The sequence below is a fragment of the Chamaea fasciata genome, unplaced genomic scaffold, assembly GCF_029207755.1.
Source record: "Chamaea fasciata isolate MVZ Bird 193981 ecotype frontalis unplaced genomic scaffold, bChaFas1.0.hap1 SCAF_2, whole genome shotgun sequence".
Taxonomy (NCBI): domain Eukaryota; kingdom Metazoa; phylum Chordata; class Aves; order Passeriformes; family Sylviidae; genus Chamaea; species Chamaea fasciata.
In genome coordinates, this window is record NW_027094087.1 from 107,698,032 (window position 1) to 107,718,676 (window position 20,645).

The following is a 20,645-nucleotide window of genomic DNA, read 5'->3' on the forward strand; positions in this document are numbered from 1 at the left end:
ACAACCGATATAATCTGCACAATCAATCTCTTTATTTCTATAAACCATATTGTGTAAAACTCTGCCCTAAAAACCCGCATTCTTTTATTCTCCATTCCAGATACAAAGGAAATAATTTATTTGTATAATTTAGTGCATCTGCCAACCAACACAATGTTTTCCTTTTAATACTGCACAATAACATAGGAAAACTCTGTTTTTTCCTTTGCCTTCATTTGTAGTTTCATCAGATTTTTATTTAAGGCTGAAAACACTGCAGTTATATTTCTGACCCTGCAGAAGGAAAGCTATTCTTTGATGGTATTTTCTCCCCTTCTCTGATTCAAGAGCTCACACAAATCTTCCTTGAGAAGGATTAAAGAAACCTCCAGAAAAATTTGATTCTCACACACAAACAGCCACTCTTGGGAACCAATTTAAACAGGAATTATTCCTGTTTGATACAGTGATTTGGCTCCATAAGGGCCCTTAACAAGCTCACAGCACACACAACCGATTTTATGAAAGTGTTGGTTGCTGAGATGCCATTCTGCCATCAACTTTTCCGGTCCTTGCTGACATCAATATGCTTTTAGGAAGGAAAAACTTCCCCAATTTCCTCTTTGCTTTGAAGAATTCTGGGGTTTTGATCTCCATAGAATGCAAATCCTGTTTTCTTTCTGCTGAGCTTCTTCCCTGACGCTTTGGAACAGAATGGGTATTTCACTGAACTTTGAGAGTTTAGCTTGTATGTCCACGGTTTTAATGCTTTACATTTCCATTTTTCATCAGCTGCAAAGAGGACAGCATCAACATTGTGCAGGGTTTACTGTTAATGAAAATAGATAATAAAAGAGCTGTTGAATTATCTATCAAATCCCACTGCTATCTGATGTTCCAAAAGAATGCAGGGCTACTAGGAATTTGCAGTTGCCTATGGAGGCCAGTAAGTAAGAGCAACAGGTAGCAAAGTGTTCTTCAAATAAACTATTTACTTTTTATACGAGACACTTAGCTGTAAAAGTCTGGACCAACACTCATAAACTATGATTTCAGATATTATTATCATTAAAAATTCCATGTTGTTCACATTCAAATTACCTCCCAGAAACAAAGATATATTTTTAAAAAGCAACACAGTTGTGCTTAATAATATATAATATCTTCTATGAAAGGATCTATGCCAAAAATCTGAAAAAATGCCCATTTCAAATTTTCCTGAAGAAAACAATGAAATACTGAAACAAATCCTTCATAAATATGCTAAATGGCTTGTGTTGTCATTTCAAACCTTAGAAAAGCTAACATAAAAATCATTTCAAAAATAAGGAACATTCTTGACGCCAGAAGCCTTGAATCAGCAATCTTCTTGCTGTTATTACAGATATGCAGATATACAGCTGCTGCAATCATAGATGGGATTCCCAATCAGATTCAAGTCCAGTGATTTAAATATCAGTACCTTCCTCATTGATTGAAATGAAGGAGAAGACCTACTCTGGTTACAATTTTGTTCTATTTGTCAAAAAGGGTAGGAAAGGAAGGTAGGAAAAATCATTTATTAATTAAATCATTTATTAGATTTTTTATATAGCACAAGTCCATATTTGAATGATACAAGACTCTCCAGTGTGTAAAGTCATTTTATCATCATACAGCATGGTGGCTGCACTTCTTTGTCAGGTAGATAATGGTATGGCTGAAATACTGCAGCCATATACAAAATATTTAAGAAAGTCAGATTCCTCCTGTGCCATTACTATACGGCCATAAAATCACGTTAGCTATCTTGCAGTTTCATCTTTCCCTGGGAGAATTAATACAATTCCTCAGAAATTACGCAATGAAGTAGATGGAGCTAATTTTTCTTACCTGAGGTTCTGTACATCAAAATTTTGCACTTTGAGGAGCCTTTAAATGCATCACACCTACTCAGCTAACTGGAAGGACCAGGTGTTCCAGAAAAAGTTACCATACAGGACTGAACAGCAGCTTCTCTGAGGCATTAATGGTTCCTGCTGTGAAAAGGTCAACTAAACCTCTGTTAAGAACAGTGACCAGTAGCTAGGTGTCTAAATTTATTTCTACATCACCACTGGAGGCAACACCAGGCCTGTCAGAAACGTACTTTTCCCTTTCCACCTGAACTATCAACGTCCTACAGCTCTGACCACATCTCTTAGATTAACACTCTTTCCGTAAAATGTCTAAATTTCCTTTCTCTTCGCTATATTATTAGCTTTCAGCTCTATTCCTTGAGTAGCATGAGCCTACTCTTGTCAGCCAGGGTGTGTACTTCTACTTCTAACAAAGATACAACAAACAGGTAAATTGTCAATAGCAGAGATTTATAGGGCATAAAATCGTAACAGATAAAAGGAGATTCCTCTCAGATTTCTTCCCAGACAGCAGTAGGCCAGGTTTTACCTTGTCTAGAGACTGCATCTATATATTTCATTGAATTAAACTGATGGACCTAAAATTCCTTTATGAATGTACTGCTGCTGATGTGCATTCCTTCCCTAATAATTTCTCTCTTTGAATGATGCTGAGCACTGGATTGATTTTCCCCTGAACCATCCACAAATACTGGTAACCTCTGACATGGGAGCATTAATGCATCCTCTTTGTGGGTGGTTCCCTGCTGTCAATAAGGGGTGAGCTCATTATTTCAATGTATATACAACAGAAAATCTCCTTACTATCTCTGCTAATTTTTAAGAAAATCAAATGAACTGCACACTCTTTAAGATATCCAGTCACATGGATTGTTTTCTTTTAAAAATAGCCAGTATTTTCAAATACTGGACAGTCAGAAAGACAGGTTTGGGCACCATTGTATTAGTTTTATTTTCCGTACGAACAAGATAAAAAAATAAAGCTGGCCAGGTGGCATAGCCAAATTCATGTCTAAGCAATAAAAAAATCCCATCAAACACACAACACCAGACACTAGAAGCAGTTCCACATTCTACAGAAGGGAAAAATATGGAAGCTGAGAATGTGCAGGAGAAAAAGTCATTTAGTTTTAGATGCATTGTTACAAATCATCAAAATGTGGCAGAGAGAAAGGCAGAGGCATGTAATTGCTCAGAGGGGAAGCTGAAACACAGAGGCAGCGTTATGAAGGGTAAGAAGCAGAATGCAAGCCTTAAGTTCAGCCACACATAAAAGAAGATTATAGAAACAACAGGGTTTTGAAAAAAAAATTGAGAGTCACAGACAAAACACACAGACAGGTTAAGAGGTGAAAAGATGGACTAAAGACACAGAAATAAGATTGTAGCGTCTGAGATAAAGGATTACAGGAACATAAAAAAGCTGTATTGCAAGGTTTTACATTCTGAAATTTGATCAAAATCAGATCTTGGTAATTTGATTGAATTTCATTTAAGTATATATGGCAAAACCCAGGCTACATGAGTCAAGAGACACTGAAAGGTTTTAGAGTCAGTACTCATGTAGAGTCTTTTCTGAATGGAACTCTGATTGAGAGAAAAATTTAAAAAGAGACAGCAAGGAAAATTATTATTCTACTTTGACAGCATACCCTCAATATAGTGATGAGTACACGGAGAAGTACAGAACAGAAAAGTCTTTATCCATTCCCTGCCTATTCATTATTCTTGCACCCACGTCAGGACAAATTATTTAAATTGCTTTTCTCTTCTGAAGCTCAGATGCCTAGAAAAGCCACCAAAATAACATTCCTTGCACTATTACTTTTTACTACTTACTGATTTTAAAGTGAGAAGTTGCCTGCAGCATTTCAGATAATTCTGTGTAGAAGGAAAGTAAACAGTTGCCCTTGATCAGGACCCCCAAGTCCCTTTTCACAGCATTGCTCTCATTCACACATAATCGGCAAAAATCCTGATTCTTACCTGACATGATAAACACAGAACACACACTTTATTCTTACCTTTTCATTACCCAGAATGACAGTGCAGTAACGCTTTTCCTGATGAAAGGGAAGGAAGTGAATATCTAAGGCTGCAGAACCTTTCCCTTTCAAGAACAGGCTTTCCATTGGACTGAAGAACTCATGCAGGAGGCCAGATTGATCAGCTGTAAAAACAAATTTAAGTGGATGTTTAGATACAACAGCACAGGTTGTAAAATAAACATGTAGTTGCATGAGTTTATAAAAAAGGATACTGTATACAGCCTCCTGTAGCAATCAGTATTTAAGGCACATCTGTAATCAGTAACCAGTATTCACAGTTCCAATTGTGGAGATGTGCTGCAATATTGCCTGCTGTAATATTTAAATACATTTTGCTAATTACATTGTGTTCTTATTTGGTGCACTGAATCAAAACTGGGGAAAACAGACAGTTCTCCCCATTAAAAATTCCTTAAGGAGGTACAACCTCTAAGAAAAGGTCTACTCACATCAGAAGTGTAATTTACTGCTTTTTAAACAAAGAATCTCACTCTCAGAACAGCAACTATGTCTGAAATCCTCTAAAATAGGCAAAACCTAAAATATTGGCAACAGAGACTTTCTTGCACTGCTTTCACAAAAGCATTATGCTGAGAAAGAATCTTAGGGTTGAATCTGGCTTTCTTACTGTATGTTTTTCATCTGCTAAGCACATTTTGACACTGCAGAACCAGACCTTCAAGCTTTGCTGGCTGGCTTTCTATGCAGAAGAGCAGGCCCAAGAACATATGTGAAAGTGAAAACACCAGAAATGAGTGAGATCAAGTAAGAAAACTATGCCAAACTCTGGCCAAATAGACAGAACAGGGATAGGACACCCACAACTTCTCTGAACAACCTGTTCAGAGGCCAGGGCCTCACATCACCCTCACAGTAAAGAACTTTTTCCTGTTATCTAATCTAAACCTGCCTTCCTTCAGCTTTAAGACATCACCTCTTGTTCTATCCCTTCATACCCTTGTAAAAAGTGTCTTTCTAGTTCTCTTGTAACTCCTCCAGGTACTGGAAAGCCACAATAAGATCACCCTGGAACCTTCTCTTCTCCAGGCTGAATTTTTGACTGTAATGCACAATTTAAGGCCAACATTTTATGAAAACTATAAATAATAGTTAGTAAGCACATCCATAAATAATATTTATTAAACATACTTAGATGTCAACATTCTGCTTCTGTAGATAATCAAATTTGTACTGTAGTAAGACAAGAGGTATTGCATAGGTACTTACAGTCAGTCTCTTTGTTTGAATCTTCAGGCAGTGCACCATCTTTTGAATTTAATATGTTATTTTCAGAACTAAAAGGAAAAAAAAAATTAAAGCAATATTCTAAAGCTGGACTTTTTTTCTACCATTAGATAGCTTAGTTCACCTTTTATGAATAAATACCAGAAACGCAAATGATTCAACACAAAAAACCCCACCAGAATAGATGTTTTGGAACCATTTTCCAACCAATAATGTTAAAAATCACCTTATCCACTTGAGGTGGCAGCAGGAATGAGCTGTATCAACTAACATTGCAGTTAAACATTCAAAAGAAACCTAATGTAATCAAGGCTTTGCTTAAGAAAGGAGAAAGGGATGAATCTTAACCTAATCACCTGAACTCTGTTCATTACAATATTGCTTTTCAAGTGTATTTGAAAAGAACAGATACACTCAGAAAAAAAACAGCTTTGAACAAAATCTCCCATCCCCCCAAAGCAAACTGCGCTCCTTGACCATCATATTTTCTTAATGTGACTTCATGTAATTTTCTATTCTTCTTCACAAGTAATTCCTACCATTGTTGACAGTTGTTATGATTGTGCAGTTACATTTATGAAAAGAGAGTTTTGCTTAATTTACAACAAGCATAGAGTGCAAAGATGCTGAAAACAATACTGCAATGTATCTCAAAAAATACTCAAGACTCAGATTTAAAATTATCCACACAAAAAAGTCATTCCCCCCAGCAGTAAAATTTGATGAGCCAGCACACAGCAAACAATTACTACATCCAGTGTTTGGGTCTTTCTTAAAAAAAAATACTGAATCTTTTTGGGCTAAGAAAAAAATCACAACCTTAAATAAATGGACCTGCAAAATTCTTAGAATATGTTATCCTGCAGATTTGTTTTAATACCTATACTTAAAGACCATTTTTCAGAAAGGAAAATGATCTCTGAGTATATGCATACAACATATTATTAATACTGTACTTTACAAATAAGTATCTCACATTAAAAAAAATTATATAAAACATCATTTCTCTCAATCTTTGTCTTTGAATGAGAATGCCAAGTCATGACTGCAAAAACAGAGACTACAGTAGAAGAATAAGTGTGAAAGTAACAAATAGCTCAAGAGCTGTTTGAAAAAATAATAAGAATAATACAACACAATACATTTTTTCACTGGAGAGAATTATACATTGAATAAGTCCTTTTCTCAGATCTGAACTGAGAAACTCATTAGACTGATTTAACACAGTATTGAACTTTTCTCAATATCATCTTTTTCTTACTTCAGTGAACAAAGCACTTGCAGGTAAGTGATGGGAAAAGAAAACAAACCTGTGTTGTGGAAGACATGAACATTGTGTCTCATTCTTCCATAACAAAAAGAAATAGCATCTTGTTCAATAATAAAACTGAAAGCAATAAAGTTCAGAAGGTATAAGAAGCTTGTTTATGTTCAAAATCTGGTTCAATACATCCTCTTTCAATACACAGAGAAATAAGGAAAAGGATTAGGCAGAAGAGCTTAAAGCTGCCACAAAATAAGTCTACACAGACTGTTCACTGCACCTGGATCAGGCAAATCCCTGGGATCAACAGAGAATGTGGAATGAATGGCTCAAAAGCAGCCTTGTAGAGGAGGACTTGGGAACACTGGCAAATGAAAGACTCCAGATGAGCTGGCAATGTCTACTGGCAGCCCAGAGAGCCAAACATGTCCTGGGCTGCCTCCAAGGCACCGCAGGCAACAGGGAAGGGGGGGGACCCTGCCCCTGCTCTGCTCTGCTCTGCTCTGCTCTGCCCAGCCCTGTTCTCCCCTGCCCAGCCCTGCTCTGCTCTGCCCTGCCCTGCTCAGACCCCACCTGCTTAGCTGCACCTGCTCTGGGGTCCCAGCACAAGAGAGACAGAAGCTGCTAGAGGAGGGCCACAGAAGTTGTCAGAGTGCTGGAGCACCTCTCCTGTAAAGATATTCGGGAGATGAGGCTCCAGGAAGACCTCACTGTGGTCTTTCAATATTTAAGGCCAGGGCACAGGGAGCTGGGAATGGAGGAGAGAGGAGAGCAGCTCATAAGAAAGAGAGAAGAGAGATCAAGCAACTTCTCCAACTGGCCCTCATTTGGTTTGGGGTTTTTTGCTAACAAAGCAAGACATTTTTACTGTTCATTGAATGAACAAAAAGTTCAAGATTATATTATAGGTGAAGATGGGTTAATAAGAGCACCTTTGAGTTGCTTGGTTGAGGTGTGGATATTTCCAAGTCATTCTTGCTGGGGTGAATTCTAAATAGTTTAGAGGAAAATCACAGCCTGGATAGAAAGGGACCTTAAAGATCATCCAATTCCAACCCACTTCCATATTCTTGCACCAGCAAGAGTCTGGTATCTGCTACCTGAGTTGTCAGATACTGGTTCCAACTAACACCACAAAGCCACTGGGCTTGCCATGTTATCAGCTGTGCCAAAAGTCTGGACCAAAAGGAAAATCATCTTTGTAGTCAACACAGAGGGTGTGCATACATACATCATCATGGCATGTGAGCTATCCCTATGTCGTGGAGTGCCTTTACTCTTCATTCCAGGCTGCAAATAACCCAATAATGCTGTTTTCCATTCAACAAATTCTCAGGAAAAAAATTAGTTTCCTGTAATTTGGAACAGAATTTACTAGATGACCTTTTATATCCCTTATAGCTCCAAATTCTATACATTACTGAGGGGGGAAAAAAAGTGCCAGATGCCCTAAGGAAATCTTAAATTCACAGTGCAGTGTCTTAATCAATGAACTTTAGGATGTTTAGCAAGCAAACATCTTATTAGAGAGAAGGGATACAACAAAATGCTTAGAAATGCATTGAAAATACTGAAATATTTGAACACAAAATTCACATCTAAGATAACTCACCAGTTTCTACACTTCGTGAAACAGTTTGTGATTTCAGAACAAAGAGTAGGATAGAAACTAAAACTGGAGCTGTCCTAAAATAGGTACTAAGGCTAGAGTAGATGGATTTCTTTTATATCAAATATTACCGAGAATTGGAATGACTCCTGATAACATATTTGTAAACTGTATTTTCTGAAACAACAGGTAATAATGCTGTATCTCATATTACACAGAGACGATTTTGCGATCCTACTTTTTTCTTTATTCTTCCAGTAAGTAAATACAGGTTTTCTGCATAACATAGTTCTTTCCTTGGCACATGAAACAGCTTAGAACAAAAAGTGTAAGAATAAAATTCAGAAAATTGAAATTGTTTAGAATTCCTGACATTATCTCCAGTTTAAAAAAAAGAGGTAATTAAGAGTAAGAAGCTATGCTCAATGCAGAGCTTCCTTTGAAATTCATTCATTAATTCTTCCTTTTTTTTTTTAGAATACATTTTTTAAATGTAAAAATATTTATCAATATTCACAGCTTGTTTTGCAAATCAATCTGTGCAGTCATGATCCAGCCTTATGGACACTGTACTGCATATGATAATCTGCTTAGTCATGGTCTTAGAATAGGACTATTAATGAAACATTGGTATATCTTTACCACTTTCTAGTTTTACAGTAGGAAATCCATGAAGGAAAAGTTAGCTATTAAATCTAACCTTGAACTTTTACTGTCATTTGATATTTTTTCTTCTAATGGACATAATTTAAAAATACCATCACACTTGAAAGCTATGGGTAGTTTTACATTACACAGAATTTCTGGACCATGTGGCGTGCTTCTCTCCACCTGGTTTTCCTTCTCCCACAGGGAGCGGACCATGCTGGCACACAGATGTAGACCAAAGATAATAATTGAAGTGTCAAGGGCTTGTAAAAGCACAGAGAAGTGGATAACTTGAAAAAGTCTTTTCCCAGTATACTTAAAAGAAAAACTATGTCAATTGGCTTAAAAAAAAAAAAAAAAAAAAAAAAAAAAAAAAAAGAGTACTGTGCTCCTCACCAAACACATCCAGTTCTGCATGAATAAAGAAGTCTTGCCTGCAACCACTGAAGGACATGGGCTACTGTTAGAGTTTTGGGCTTAGACAGTGCTGTGTCCCAGCAAGGACATAGTTCCTCAGGCTCTGGCTCCAGACTGGGATCATTCCTGTCACACTGTGATGAACCCACGCCACCATGATCAAAGGGCTGCTCTCATCTCCAGCCTGAATGACACCGTTTTGAGGGCCTGTGATACTGCCAGAGGGGAAAGCTGGGAGTTAAAAGGGTCACCTGCCAGGCAAAGCCTCTTACAGTGAGGTTTCAAGTGGATGTGACATATCTGGAGGCTCAGGATGAGGATGCAGAAGGAGCTCTGAGCCCAGTTGGTCGTGCCGGGATGATTATGTTGTCATTTGCATGCCTTGGTCCTGACATCAATCTCGCAGACACAATTACCCAAAGGGCAAGCACTCACTTCACGGCAGTTTTACGCTTACAGAGCACTTAGAGAAACTGGCCCTCAATTTGTACATGGCATTTTCTGGATTTACCAAAAGAATAAAAATGATTGAGGGCAAAATCTTCTTACTGATCAGCTATGAAATATAGACACACGACTTTTTTAACACAAATTTCAGACGTTTGTTCCATTCAAGAAAAAGATCTTCTGAAAAGGGGAGTTTAAGTGGCTTCTGTTATCTCAGATGACAGAAACATCTAAACATAACGCAAATCAGTACTGGAAATTTCTAAAGACCTAAGATGCCCTGAAATCAAATTCCATAAGAATGAGATCTGGATGTGTGACGAAAATTAAACTATTTAGACTGATTGTCTGGGGATAAATTAAGCTGAAATATGTAAAATGATTAAAAAATCCTTTTCTATAACAACAATTATTATACACTTATTTAATTTAGTAGAAAGTGTAGTATAAATTACACTTTAGAAAACTATTTCCAGTTAAAATATGTGTATTTTTTCTTAATAATAAAATGTTCATTATTTTTATGCTTTAATTTTTTTTCCCTTTTTTTCTTCTTTCTTTTTCTTTTTTTTTTTTAATTTTTTGAAAAGAAATTCGAAAAACAGTCTGCATTTCATGACATGGATTTGGAGCATTCCTATGATTACAATTCAACCTATAGTATTGATGAGGTAGCAGTTTATGATATTTCCCAATAATCCATGAAAAGTGTTTCGGGATTTTGAATGTTTACATGAGCTTTAAAAATTACATGTCACAAATTGTGGGAAATATTTTAAATTATTAAATAAAGAATTATTGAATTACTGAAGAATACTTTTTTTTAAATCGTTTATAATTTTTTTGCAGTACCGTCCTGGTTTCAGCTGGGAAATTCATTCTTTTTCTCTAAGTAGCTGGCACAGTGCTCTGCTTTAGAATAGGATGAGAATAATGTTGATAACACTGATATTTTAGTTTCTGCGGAGCAGTTCTTACTCTAAGTCAAAGACTTTCCAGCTTCCCATGCTCTGCCAGGAGTAGATTCTCAAGAGTCTGTGGAGCACAGGCAGGGTGACTGAGCTGGAGTGGCCAAAGGGAATCACAGAACGAACAACAGGCTCGGCATTAAACCCAGGCAAGGCTGGCCAGGGAGGCCCTCATGTCTCAGGGACTGGTTGGGCATTTTCTGTGATATTTCCATGTCCTACGTTGTAACTCTTTACAACAGGTAGCACACAGCTATGCACAAACAGGTAATATTAATAGAAATGTATGACCCAATATATTACAGCTAGCAATTGTTATCTGCAACTTACCTGAACTTTTGCTCTTGTTTTACTTGCCTGGCTTGATACGCTTTCTCTCCATTCATTAAATACTGTGTGGATTCCAGCAAAATTACCCTGGAGTATGACAAGCACACATAATGGCTGCATTTTTAACTTGTAGAATGAAGATGAAACTCAATTAATTCTAAATTTTAAATGCAGGCTCAGTAAAGAAGCTTATTATCTTCAATTAAAGATACTTTAAAAGTACTTGCTGTGGTTTAACCCTAGTTTTTCTGTAAAAGATCTTCTCCCTTGGTATCAAACTAGCATTTCCTAGTGTTATTTGCAAGTAAATAATATACCCCCTGATTAAACACTAGATTGTTCAAAACAATTACATAAAACTAAATTATTTCATCACTTCATTGATAATTTCCAAATCATAGGACTGATTCAGCCTCACTGACCACGTCAAAGACTGCAAAATAAAATAGAGAAGCTAATTGAACTTGTATGATTCCTACACACAAAGCTTGGAGCAGTGGAAAAAGTCTTCTTACAGGATTGTTACTGTTGTTGTTGTTATTATTATCATTTGTATATACCAATCCTAGTCTGTGGGGGAAAGAGAAATTTAATTTGCAGCTTCTGCAACATGCATATTCATGTTGCATTAAAAAAAAAGTTAAAAATCTTGTGAAAGATGCTATCTCCAAAAAAATGAATGAGATGAACCAATGCTTAGCTCTAAAGACTAAAGACAAAATATGGAGTTGGATCACGTAAATAGATTTTAAAGAGGTACAACAATCTATTTCCTTTGTGCTAAGGAAAGCAACATTTATAACTCTGCAGTTGTTGCAGTTATGATGAATACAAATTAAAAATTAGACTAACTTATAATGATGAAAGCCCCAAGGCAAAAGCTTTTTTTTTCCTTTTGCATGCTTAATAACTTAAACTGCAGGATAAAGCAGACTGGGGAAAAATAACCAACTATTAATTAACATGGCTTGTTTCTCTTTGTAATTCTGCTGGACCTCAGCCAAACACAAAAATACAAGCAAGGTTCGTAAACTCTGTTTGATTAAAGCTCCAGCTTTACTGCTTACACTGAGACGGATTTCAATTAAGGCTTATTTATCTTCTTTATTCATTATGATAGCTTCCACTTCATAGTGCTTGTAACAATTTTGGGAATGTAAATCCCTGTCATTTAACCTCCAGGCTTTACATTTTAAGAAGAAGAAAATTATGGAAAAGAGTGGATAAAACAGCATGGTCATTAAAGACCTATCTTTATATCACCATCTACCTGAATATGCCATCAGTTCTGAAGGGATTAGTAACATTTAGGTTAAATTTCTTCATCTCATAACATGGGGATCTGCACTTTAACATACCCTAAAAGAGAACAAATAAAACAAGACCAATAATCAAGTTATCATAGTTTTCTCCTCATCTTTACATGTCCTCTGTTTCTTCTCTTGCCTCAACCTTCCTTTCTAACAGTTAGAGGGCCTAAAAAGATAGGCTCACATACACATCATCTAAGTTCAGAAGTCTACCCAGATACGCTCAATGAAGGTGGATTACAAACACGGGCCTACCTGCCCTGATTGGGGCATATCTGAGGCTCTTACACAGAGCCTCTGTGGTTAAAAAACACAAATGTTTTGTTAGAAACATCTAACAAAAGCTTGTGGTCCATCCACATGTGACACTGGAAATCACTAGGCTGAAGCACATCAACATCCCCATAACAGAATTTCCAATAACATTCATATGTTGAAAGGGCTCAAGATTTATTTTCAGAGCAATCAGTGCAAACTTTTACAATTAATTCAGGATCTAAATGTGATTTATGCCCTTAGGAATCTTACTTATTCCTCTAGGGTTTTTTGCTGCATGTACATAGTCTAATATTGGAAATCTGAAAATCCATAGGTCAAAGGCAAATGCTGATGGCAACTCACATTTTCATTCTTATCTCAGTTTCCTTTTGTCTGATATAATGTACAGAATAACAATTTTTTTTTTGACAATATTAATCATACACACATAAACTTACCTGAGGCTCTATATTCTTAACTTCAGATTTCAGAGAGAATGTCATTGTGGCACCATCTATTCCATCAACTTTATTTGAGATCAGTAACAATACTGCTTCAGCAGGGCGCAGGGAACGAATTGTGAATTCTACAGTTACAAAGCCTTGTCTCCTATGGAAAAAAGGCGCAAAACCAGGGATCAGAAATTACTCAGAAATGTAATTTCAGGAGCACATTTCAGAGCCTTTGTAAGGGAGGAGTCTTAGAAAAGAAAGCAATTTGTTTCCTCTGAAATACCTTGTTGTAGTACAATCTTCTGCTTAAGAGTACCTTAAAACATTCTAATGAAAGAACTATATAGATAAAGAACAATACTGCCTGTTGCTTTTTACATCAGCACATAGCTTAATTTTTCTTGATACACACACAAGCGCAGGAAGTTCCCTTTCATTAAGAGTACCACCCTATGTTAACAACTGATCCAATTTATGCTCCTCTATGTGAATAGGTTTTTTCTGAGTTAAGCAGTCAGACAGCCTGTTATGCCTTTTGTGGGGCAGATCTAGATAGTCTTAATCAAATTATCATTGAAGAGTGAGAAAGAAATTAGTTGAAAACCGTTCAGAGTAATCAGTAAAGCTGAGCAATGAAGAGGGAGAAAAAACAAAGTTCTCTTGCACAAGCAACAGCTTCTCTCTAATGGGAAAACTGGAGAAGACCACACAGAATGAGAGTTTAGACTAGGTACAAATTCAGACTTTATCTGCATCAGTTCTCCAGTGAAGTAAGAATAAGAAAACTTTAGTGCCTGAAGCTCTCACTTTGAAGCTCTCAAAATGTCTCTCTGATTTTGAGATTAGTCTTAAGAAGGCAGGAAGTCTCCAGTTGTCAATGCTGAATATTGATGACAAAATCCTGGAAGTTCTGTAAACCTGGTTCTTACAGCTCTCAAGTTTCAGACAGTTCCATTTATGACACTGAAGAGTTGCCGAGTCCCTCAGAGTCTGAGGCTCCTAGGTCACCCCACTATTCAAAATGTTCTGAAACAACATGCTGTGATGCAGGCACCCAGAGGAATAAACTGCCTGAGACATACACTCCCAAAGCCACTTTAAGAATCAGGTTTTAAGAAGTCTGCTCTGGTCACAAATAAGGACAGGCAACAGCAGTGTACAGCACTTTCTTTCTGATCTTTGCCCTCTGAGTCCTGCAACACCTGAAATTTTGGATTTGAATTGTTGCTTTCTCAGGCAAAACCACAAAGTTGCTTAGTTTTTATCTGCATTAATCTGTGTTGTGGTCAATGTAAAGCGAAGGCAAATTCATCTTATGGAATTGTTCTACAACCTTGGGGGGTTTATGCTATTCCCATTGTGAACTGCAAGTCTACACAGCACAGTGCAGTGCCCTGCAGAGTAGAAGTCTCAGATCAAGAATTAATGATGCCATATGCAACATATTCTCAGCTACACTGAGAATGCTATTCACATTACTATAATTTCCAAATCCACCTACAGCATAATGATTTAACATAAAGAACCTGCAAGACTCGCGTATGTCTCATCAATTCTTGGAGTTTTTAAACACTTGCACCAGGACATTAAGAAAGCTATTATTTCAAAGAACCTGTTTTTCATTTAATGATCATGACATTATGATAAACTCTGCAGAGCTGTGTCACCCTACTGTGCATGACTGGAATTTCCACAGGTTTTATTTCTATGCAATTTTTCAAATATTTGTTTCTCTATATAATGCCAAGCAGCTCAACAACAAGGTTGTGCACATTTTCTTCTGTCTTGATTTTGCTTTGTGGTTTGTTTTGGGTGTTTTTTAAAGGTGAAGTGAAAAACAGCCATGGTATTGACCTTTCATAAAAACACATGGTATTTTCAAGGATTACATTTGTATGATAAGTCTTATTTGAAGTAATTGCAAAGAAAATGGAATCAAATCAGCCTCACAGCTTGCTGAAAACATAGCATTATTTGTTGTTCCCTTGCATATATTTATAAGAGGCATGTAATTTATTACTGATATATTGATGGTCCTTAAAGAGCACTGTATTTATGTTGAGTCTTCTTGAATTCGATCATCTATATTTGATTTTTTTTCTCCTTTACTGTTTATTTTTATACAAATATTGACCTTTTTTTTTTCCTTTTTACAATCTCTATTCCATTTTATCTGTAAATATCTTGATATTTTAAGATATTTTAAGATATCTTGCAGATAAACTTAAAAACTGCTGACAGCCAGAGTCACCACTACATCCCTCTTGTCTTCACTAGTTAAACAGGGATTAATGAAATTCCTGTATCGATCCATGAAGCTGCATAGCACAGGAAGAGCAAAATGTACTTAGTGAACAAAAACAATGAGATGGATGGTGATATACCATAAGTTCTTCTGCTACCAGAAATTATAACCTAATGCTTTCCCAAAATTAAATCTCTCTCAAATCCTCAGATGTCTCCTAGACATGTAAGAGGTACAAGTAACTACATCACATCCATCTTGATTGGGAGGAAGAATGGGGGCAAAAAAATGCAGTGTAATAATACTCAAACCTGTGTCATGGTATCTTTAATTCCCAGTCATGCTTAAATTAAGAATAAGAGCCAAAATCTGAGACTTCAGAAGAAAAGAAATCTACCTACAATGCAATGATGTACAAAATATTAATCAAGTTTTGATAATAGGAAAAAATATACATTGGAGACAGATGACTCCTGTAAGGATCTGATGGCTTATACATTGCTCTAAAAGTTCTATTGAGCTTCGCTGCAACAGTCCCACTGAAATATTACTCTAGATTTGTTCCAGGTTAAGGAGAAAACCTGACACCTATACCGAATGATTTTGCCCTGTTTGTGGCTGTGCACATTTCTTGTGTTCCATCTCTTAAATTAGTAAGTTTCTATTTCTGTAATGGTACAAATAATAATATCAACAAGTCATTACTTACGTGGGGGAAATGGAAACAGTGTTTCCTTTAGGTAAAGAGAAATCACCAGCATCTCTTCCCAGAAGAATAGCACTGTATGCCAAAGTGCTATTGCTCGGGTTTCTCAGGTGCAGCTACCGCAACAAAAACAACAACATCAGCCCATTTTTACTCAGTTTTTAGACTATAAAAGGCTTGAGTTCCAAAATACAAACTAAGGATATCACAAAATAAGGAAGTACTTCAAATAACTGGATAGATAATTTTCCTCCCAAAGGAGTGTGGATTTCCCACAGACTATCCAACCTTAAGTTTTGAGAGTACAATGTACACAGCACTCCTATGCCTGTGAATCTCTTATGCTTCTCTTTGATCTCAGATTTGTCAAATTTGTAGATTTTTTTCATGTACTTTCAAGCATAGGGAAAAAACAGAAGTGAAATCCCAAGACTGAAGAAAATAAAATCAGAAAATGCAAACTTTCATCTTCTATATTTACTAGCCAAGTGACTCAAAACCTATTAATTCTTTCTTGTAGCTTACACATAATATAAACACACATATACACACAGTGTTCTAACCTTTCATTAATATGAATCCAAATTCAATGGTATCAATACCTGCTTCACAATAGTTGCATGGAGAGCACCTGTAAATTCTATAGTGTTCTTGGGTAAGTAGTGAGGGAGAGTGTCAAACAGGTGGACACACAAAATAAGCATCATGACAGGGTTTGGATCACAGATATCAGTGGCCTAATATTGGAAATAAAAAAATAACCAGATGTTCAGTTAAAATATTCCCTGTATAGTCTAAAGATAGGAAGAAGAAGAAAAATTAGGTTAATTCTTATTATAGAAATATTTTTAATCTAACCTGTAATAACTGGATTAGTCTCATGGCTAATATAAATATGAATCTTGTCACTGCACAAAAAAAGTCCTAATTAATGAAAACCACTGACATGCCCCAGTGATAAACCTAGGGTAAAAATTAAGCTCAACTTTTTTCCCGAAGGTTCAGCAGAAACAAATGTTAATTTTATTAAATGCAGAATAATAGAAAAAGCAAAGAAACGTTACTGTCTGGAAATACATACATCTTTACTACCTAAAAAAAAAATTAAATCTTTCAGTTTATGTAAAATACCATCCCAAATACTCCTACATACAGTTTTTAATGGTTTATGAAGGCAATTACACCTTCCAAATAACAGCAATATAGTTGTTTCTATTGCAGATACATTCACACTTTTGTAAATTGTTTTATAAAAGGTAACGAGTATTCCTGCAGGTTAAATATTTGATACACAGAAATGAATTTTCTGTGGCAGCTGCAAAACATGTCAATGTTGTTCTCAGCAATTCTAGTAAGTCACTAAGGAGAGTGGTAAAATTATTTGCCAGAGAATAATAACAGTCTTCTGGACTGTCTTTAGTGTCGCAAGAGAGATGTATAGACATATTTATCATCTTAACTATCTGAGTTAATTTTTATTTTCAAGTTAAGGTTTATTTAAAGTTTTCAAGGTTAAGTTCTCTTGCCCTATGACCAGCCAAGCAGCTCATCCTACTCCTAGCAGTTCTCACACAGCTCCTCCTCGAACCTTCCAAGAGAGTGAGTACATAACTGGGCACTGATCTGAAGTTTCCCTGAAACCCTCCATGGCTTCCTGGATAACGTTTGTCCTTGTAATTCTTAAAATAATCTCATATAATCTTCATGCACTGATGTAATCGTACGTCTCATCTTGTATTTCTATTTAATTCCGTCACCACTGGTTAAAAATTCAAACTTTAGGATGCATTCACTATGCAAAAGTAAAAAAGCCTCTTCTGTGCCAAAAGCTTTAAACCTGAAGTCTGAAAAGTATTCTGATCTTTCCATTCATTTATCTCAGTAATGGCTATTGAATGTTTAACCATTATTCCAACATGGCTGTGGTTTTACACCCCTACTTTTCACTCTTCCTGCATTTTCATTTAAGATAGAAAAGATGCCAGAGTAGATTATCCGTTGAAGACTTTCTTCTGCCACCTACTTCTTTCTATCCATTTCCACTTAGATCAGAATTTATTCCCTCAGAAAATACAATTCTATCCTGTGATGAATTCTTAAACTCCATTTGTGCCACTTATCTACTAGTCTAAGAACTAAATTTTTTAAAAAAATGTATTTCTTAAAAAGATTCATCAGAAAATTCACAGTCAGTAAATATTATTTGCTTTAAAAGATATGTGTTAGCAAACAATAGCAATAATTATAAAATAATAGCAATAAATAATAAAGTCTGGAACAAATTTCCTTTACTGGCTCTTCCTAATCACTGCACCTTCTATTCTAATCTCTGTCACACACATTCCCTCCACGTTGCTGCCATCCACCATCTTATCTTGCAATGCTTTATTTAGGCTTTCATCTGAATCTTCTTCAAGTCAAAGCATTTTAAAACTTAAAAATATCAAACCCAAATTAAAAACACGTAGAAAGCCACCACTAATACTCTACGGTTGAATTGTAAGGCATGATTAGAAAGTAGAAAACATTTCCTGCCCAAAGTATTCCATCTTAAATTTACACCTTAATCCTTAAAAGGATTTTAAACTCCTTGAACTCCATTTAAAGTGTCATTTTAACCTGAAGCTGAAGACTTGCAGACACTTGAACTTCTTTATTATTACAGATTCTTAGATTTTTAGATTGAAAATGCCAGCTGTTCCAGACCTAACATGTCTCAGCTTTTGCTGTTAATTAATGCAAATGTCCTCACAGCTCAAAAGCAGTGACTGTCTGAGTCAAGAACGTTGCCAATGCTATCAGAACATTTTAGCCTGCTAAATTTCACACAAGACTATCAGAAAATTCCCAAATTAAGAGAGTTGAGCAAAAGTATGAATGCATTTTACTACCTTTATTACTGCAGAACAAGATAGTTCAGAAGTTTCTACAATAGCCTTAGAAAATTATATATGAATTTCAATAAATCTATGTAAAATGTACCCTTTGAAATAAAATACAGACCTTGAAGATCAAAGATCTGTTCCTTTTTCTGGTAGTGATTGTGTACCTTTGTTTAAATTGCTAGTCTGTACAGAAGTTGATTGTCCCATTTATTGTAGACAATTTAGTCTTAAAACAGGTTATGTTACGTTGCAATATGTAACCAAAAATGTTTATTCTATTCCATCTATTGAAACCAGTTGGGGAGATGTTTTCTTTATCTCTTGTATAACCCATTCCTCATAACTCCAGGAGGGAGGGGGCGGGTGCCTTTTGCTAATGGGCCAGCTGTTAAAACCAGGTGAAGCAATGCTCCTTATCTCTTCCACAACATGTCCACCCTCCGGGGGGAATATCCTCTGTTAATGGGCCATTAAGGCTCACCAATGACATGACACATTAATTACATCATCCCATTGGGAGATGCTCCACCCAGTGGGGGGAGGCAGCTGTTCCTACCTAGATAAAAACTGAGACCCAGGAAGACCAGGTACTCTGGTTTTCCACTGGATTCCCAAAGGAAAACTGGACCCATCTCACCATTACTGGACCCTTTCTACAGGATCTTTTTACTCCAACAGAACCACATCTGCCACTCCAGGAGGGCTTATTCTGAACTGCTTTCAACACCCTGACCAACAGGGTGTCATGTTGTATTTCTGACTCTGTCAGGGTTTCTAGGATTTTTTGTTTGTTTGCTTGCTTGGGTTTTTTTGTAATACTACATTTGTATTCTTAATATTCCTAGTAAAGAACTTTATTCCTATTCCCAAATCTTTGCCTGAAAGCCCTTAATTGCAAAATTATAGTAATTCGGAGGGAAGAGGTTTACATTCTTCATTCCAAGGGAAACTCCAGCTTTCCCTGGCAGATATCTGTCATCCCAAACCAAGACACAGGTACATTAAAGAGAATATCCTAGAATTCTGCTTCAACATCTAATGTGTTCAACACCCTCTTCATATCTGGCATCAAGCCTCTGCCTTCATGCGCTGAGCTGCCTGTTTCTCTTAATAAAAGCTGAGGCAGGATATGCCTTTGTTTTGAGGGTTATACTCAGGTCATTTTTTTGCTTCCGGTCAGTCACAAGGACGGGAAGCTGTAGATTTTCTTTGTCTAGCCGGTCATAGCAAAATCATTTCTAACAGAGTGATCTGTATGAGGAAGCAACAGCAAGACAGCAGCTGATACAAATGGAAAGAGCAGGGTTAATTTTCCCCTGTAATCATAACACAACCAAATGGAAAGGGGAAAAAATGTTGTAATTGAGCTTGTTTTTATACTACTTTGTTCACACAAATAAGCTTGACCTATGATTCCTAATGTCATTAATTCCTTTGGAAAGTTTACTCGTATACTTCAAAATACTGTGTCTATTCTACTGCATCTTCTGCTCTTCCAGCCAGCCCAATATGCTTCGAGAGATATAAATAACTCACAAATGGATAGTTAAAGAAATGCAGACTAGGAGCAGGAGAAAATTGGGTTTGGGGACAACAAAAAGAACAAACCAATTATATCTAACCTATGTAAGGTCACCACATATAGAAAATTTGGAGCCATAGGTCAATAAAAACCACAGAGATGTAAAGCATGTTTACTTAACGTATAACAGAGATCCCAAGCAGATCCTTTGTGGAAGAAATTATCAACAATTATCAACATGTATTCCTCCCCAAAAAAGGACATTAGAGGCTGATGGTTTCGAATGAGTGCTGCTCTCACCAACACCCAAAGCATCTGGCTTCTGTGGGCATCAAACCTGGGACAGAATTCTCATGGGCCTTCATGGTTAGATGCATGTCACTGTCACCAGAAATTCATATAATTTTTTCACCA

At 36.4% G+C, this 20,645-nt stretch overlaps 1 protein-coding gene across 1 annotated transcript in view; it reads right to left on the bottom strand.

The window, feature by feature from the left end:
- The window catches only part of CFAP47 (cilia and flagella associated protein 47), a 263,998-nt gene that overhangs the window by 163,311 nt on the left and 80,042 nt on the right, over positions 1 to 20,645 (bottom strand). The window contains exons 36-42 of the mRNA XM_066176999.1: positions 16,427 to 16,561; positions 15,828 to 15,940; positions 12,880 to 13,030; positions 12,124 to 12,212; positions 10,854 to 10,940; positions 5,153 to 5,220; positions 3,902 to 4,047 (exon numbers count right to left, since the gene is read on the bottom strand). Coding sequence (XP_066033096.1) covers positions 3,902 to 4,047; positions 5,153 to 5,220; positions 10,854 to 10,940; positions 12,124 to 12,212; positions 12,880 to 13,030; positions 15,828 to 15,940; positions 16,427 to 16,561 — 789 coding nt within the window. The remainder of the gene's footprint in view (positions 1 to 3,901; positions 4,048 to 5,152; positions 5,221 to 10,853; positions 10,941 to 12,123; positions 12,213 to 12,879; positions 13,031 to 15,827; positions 15,941 to 16,426; positions 16,562 to 20,645) is intronic.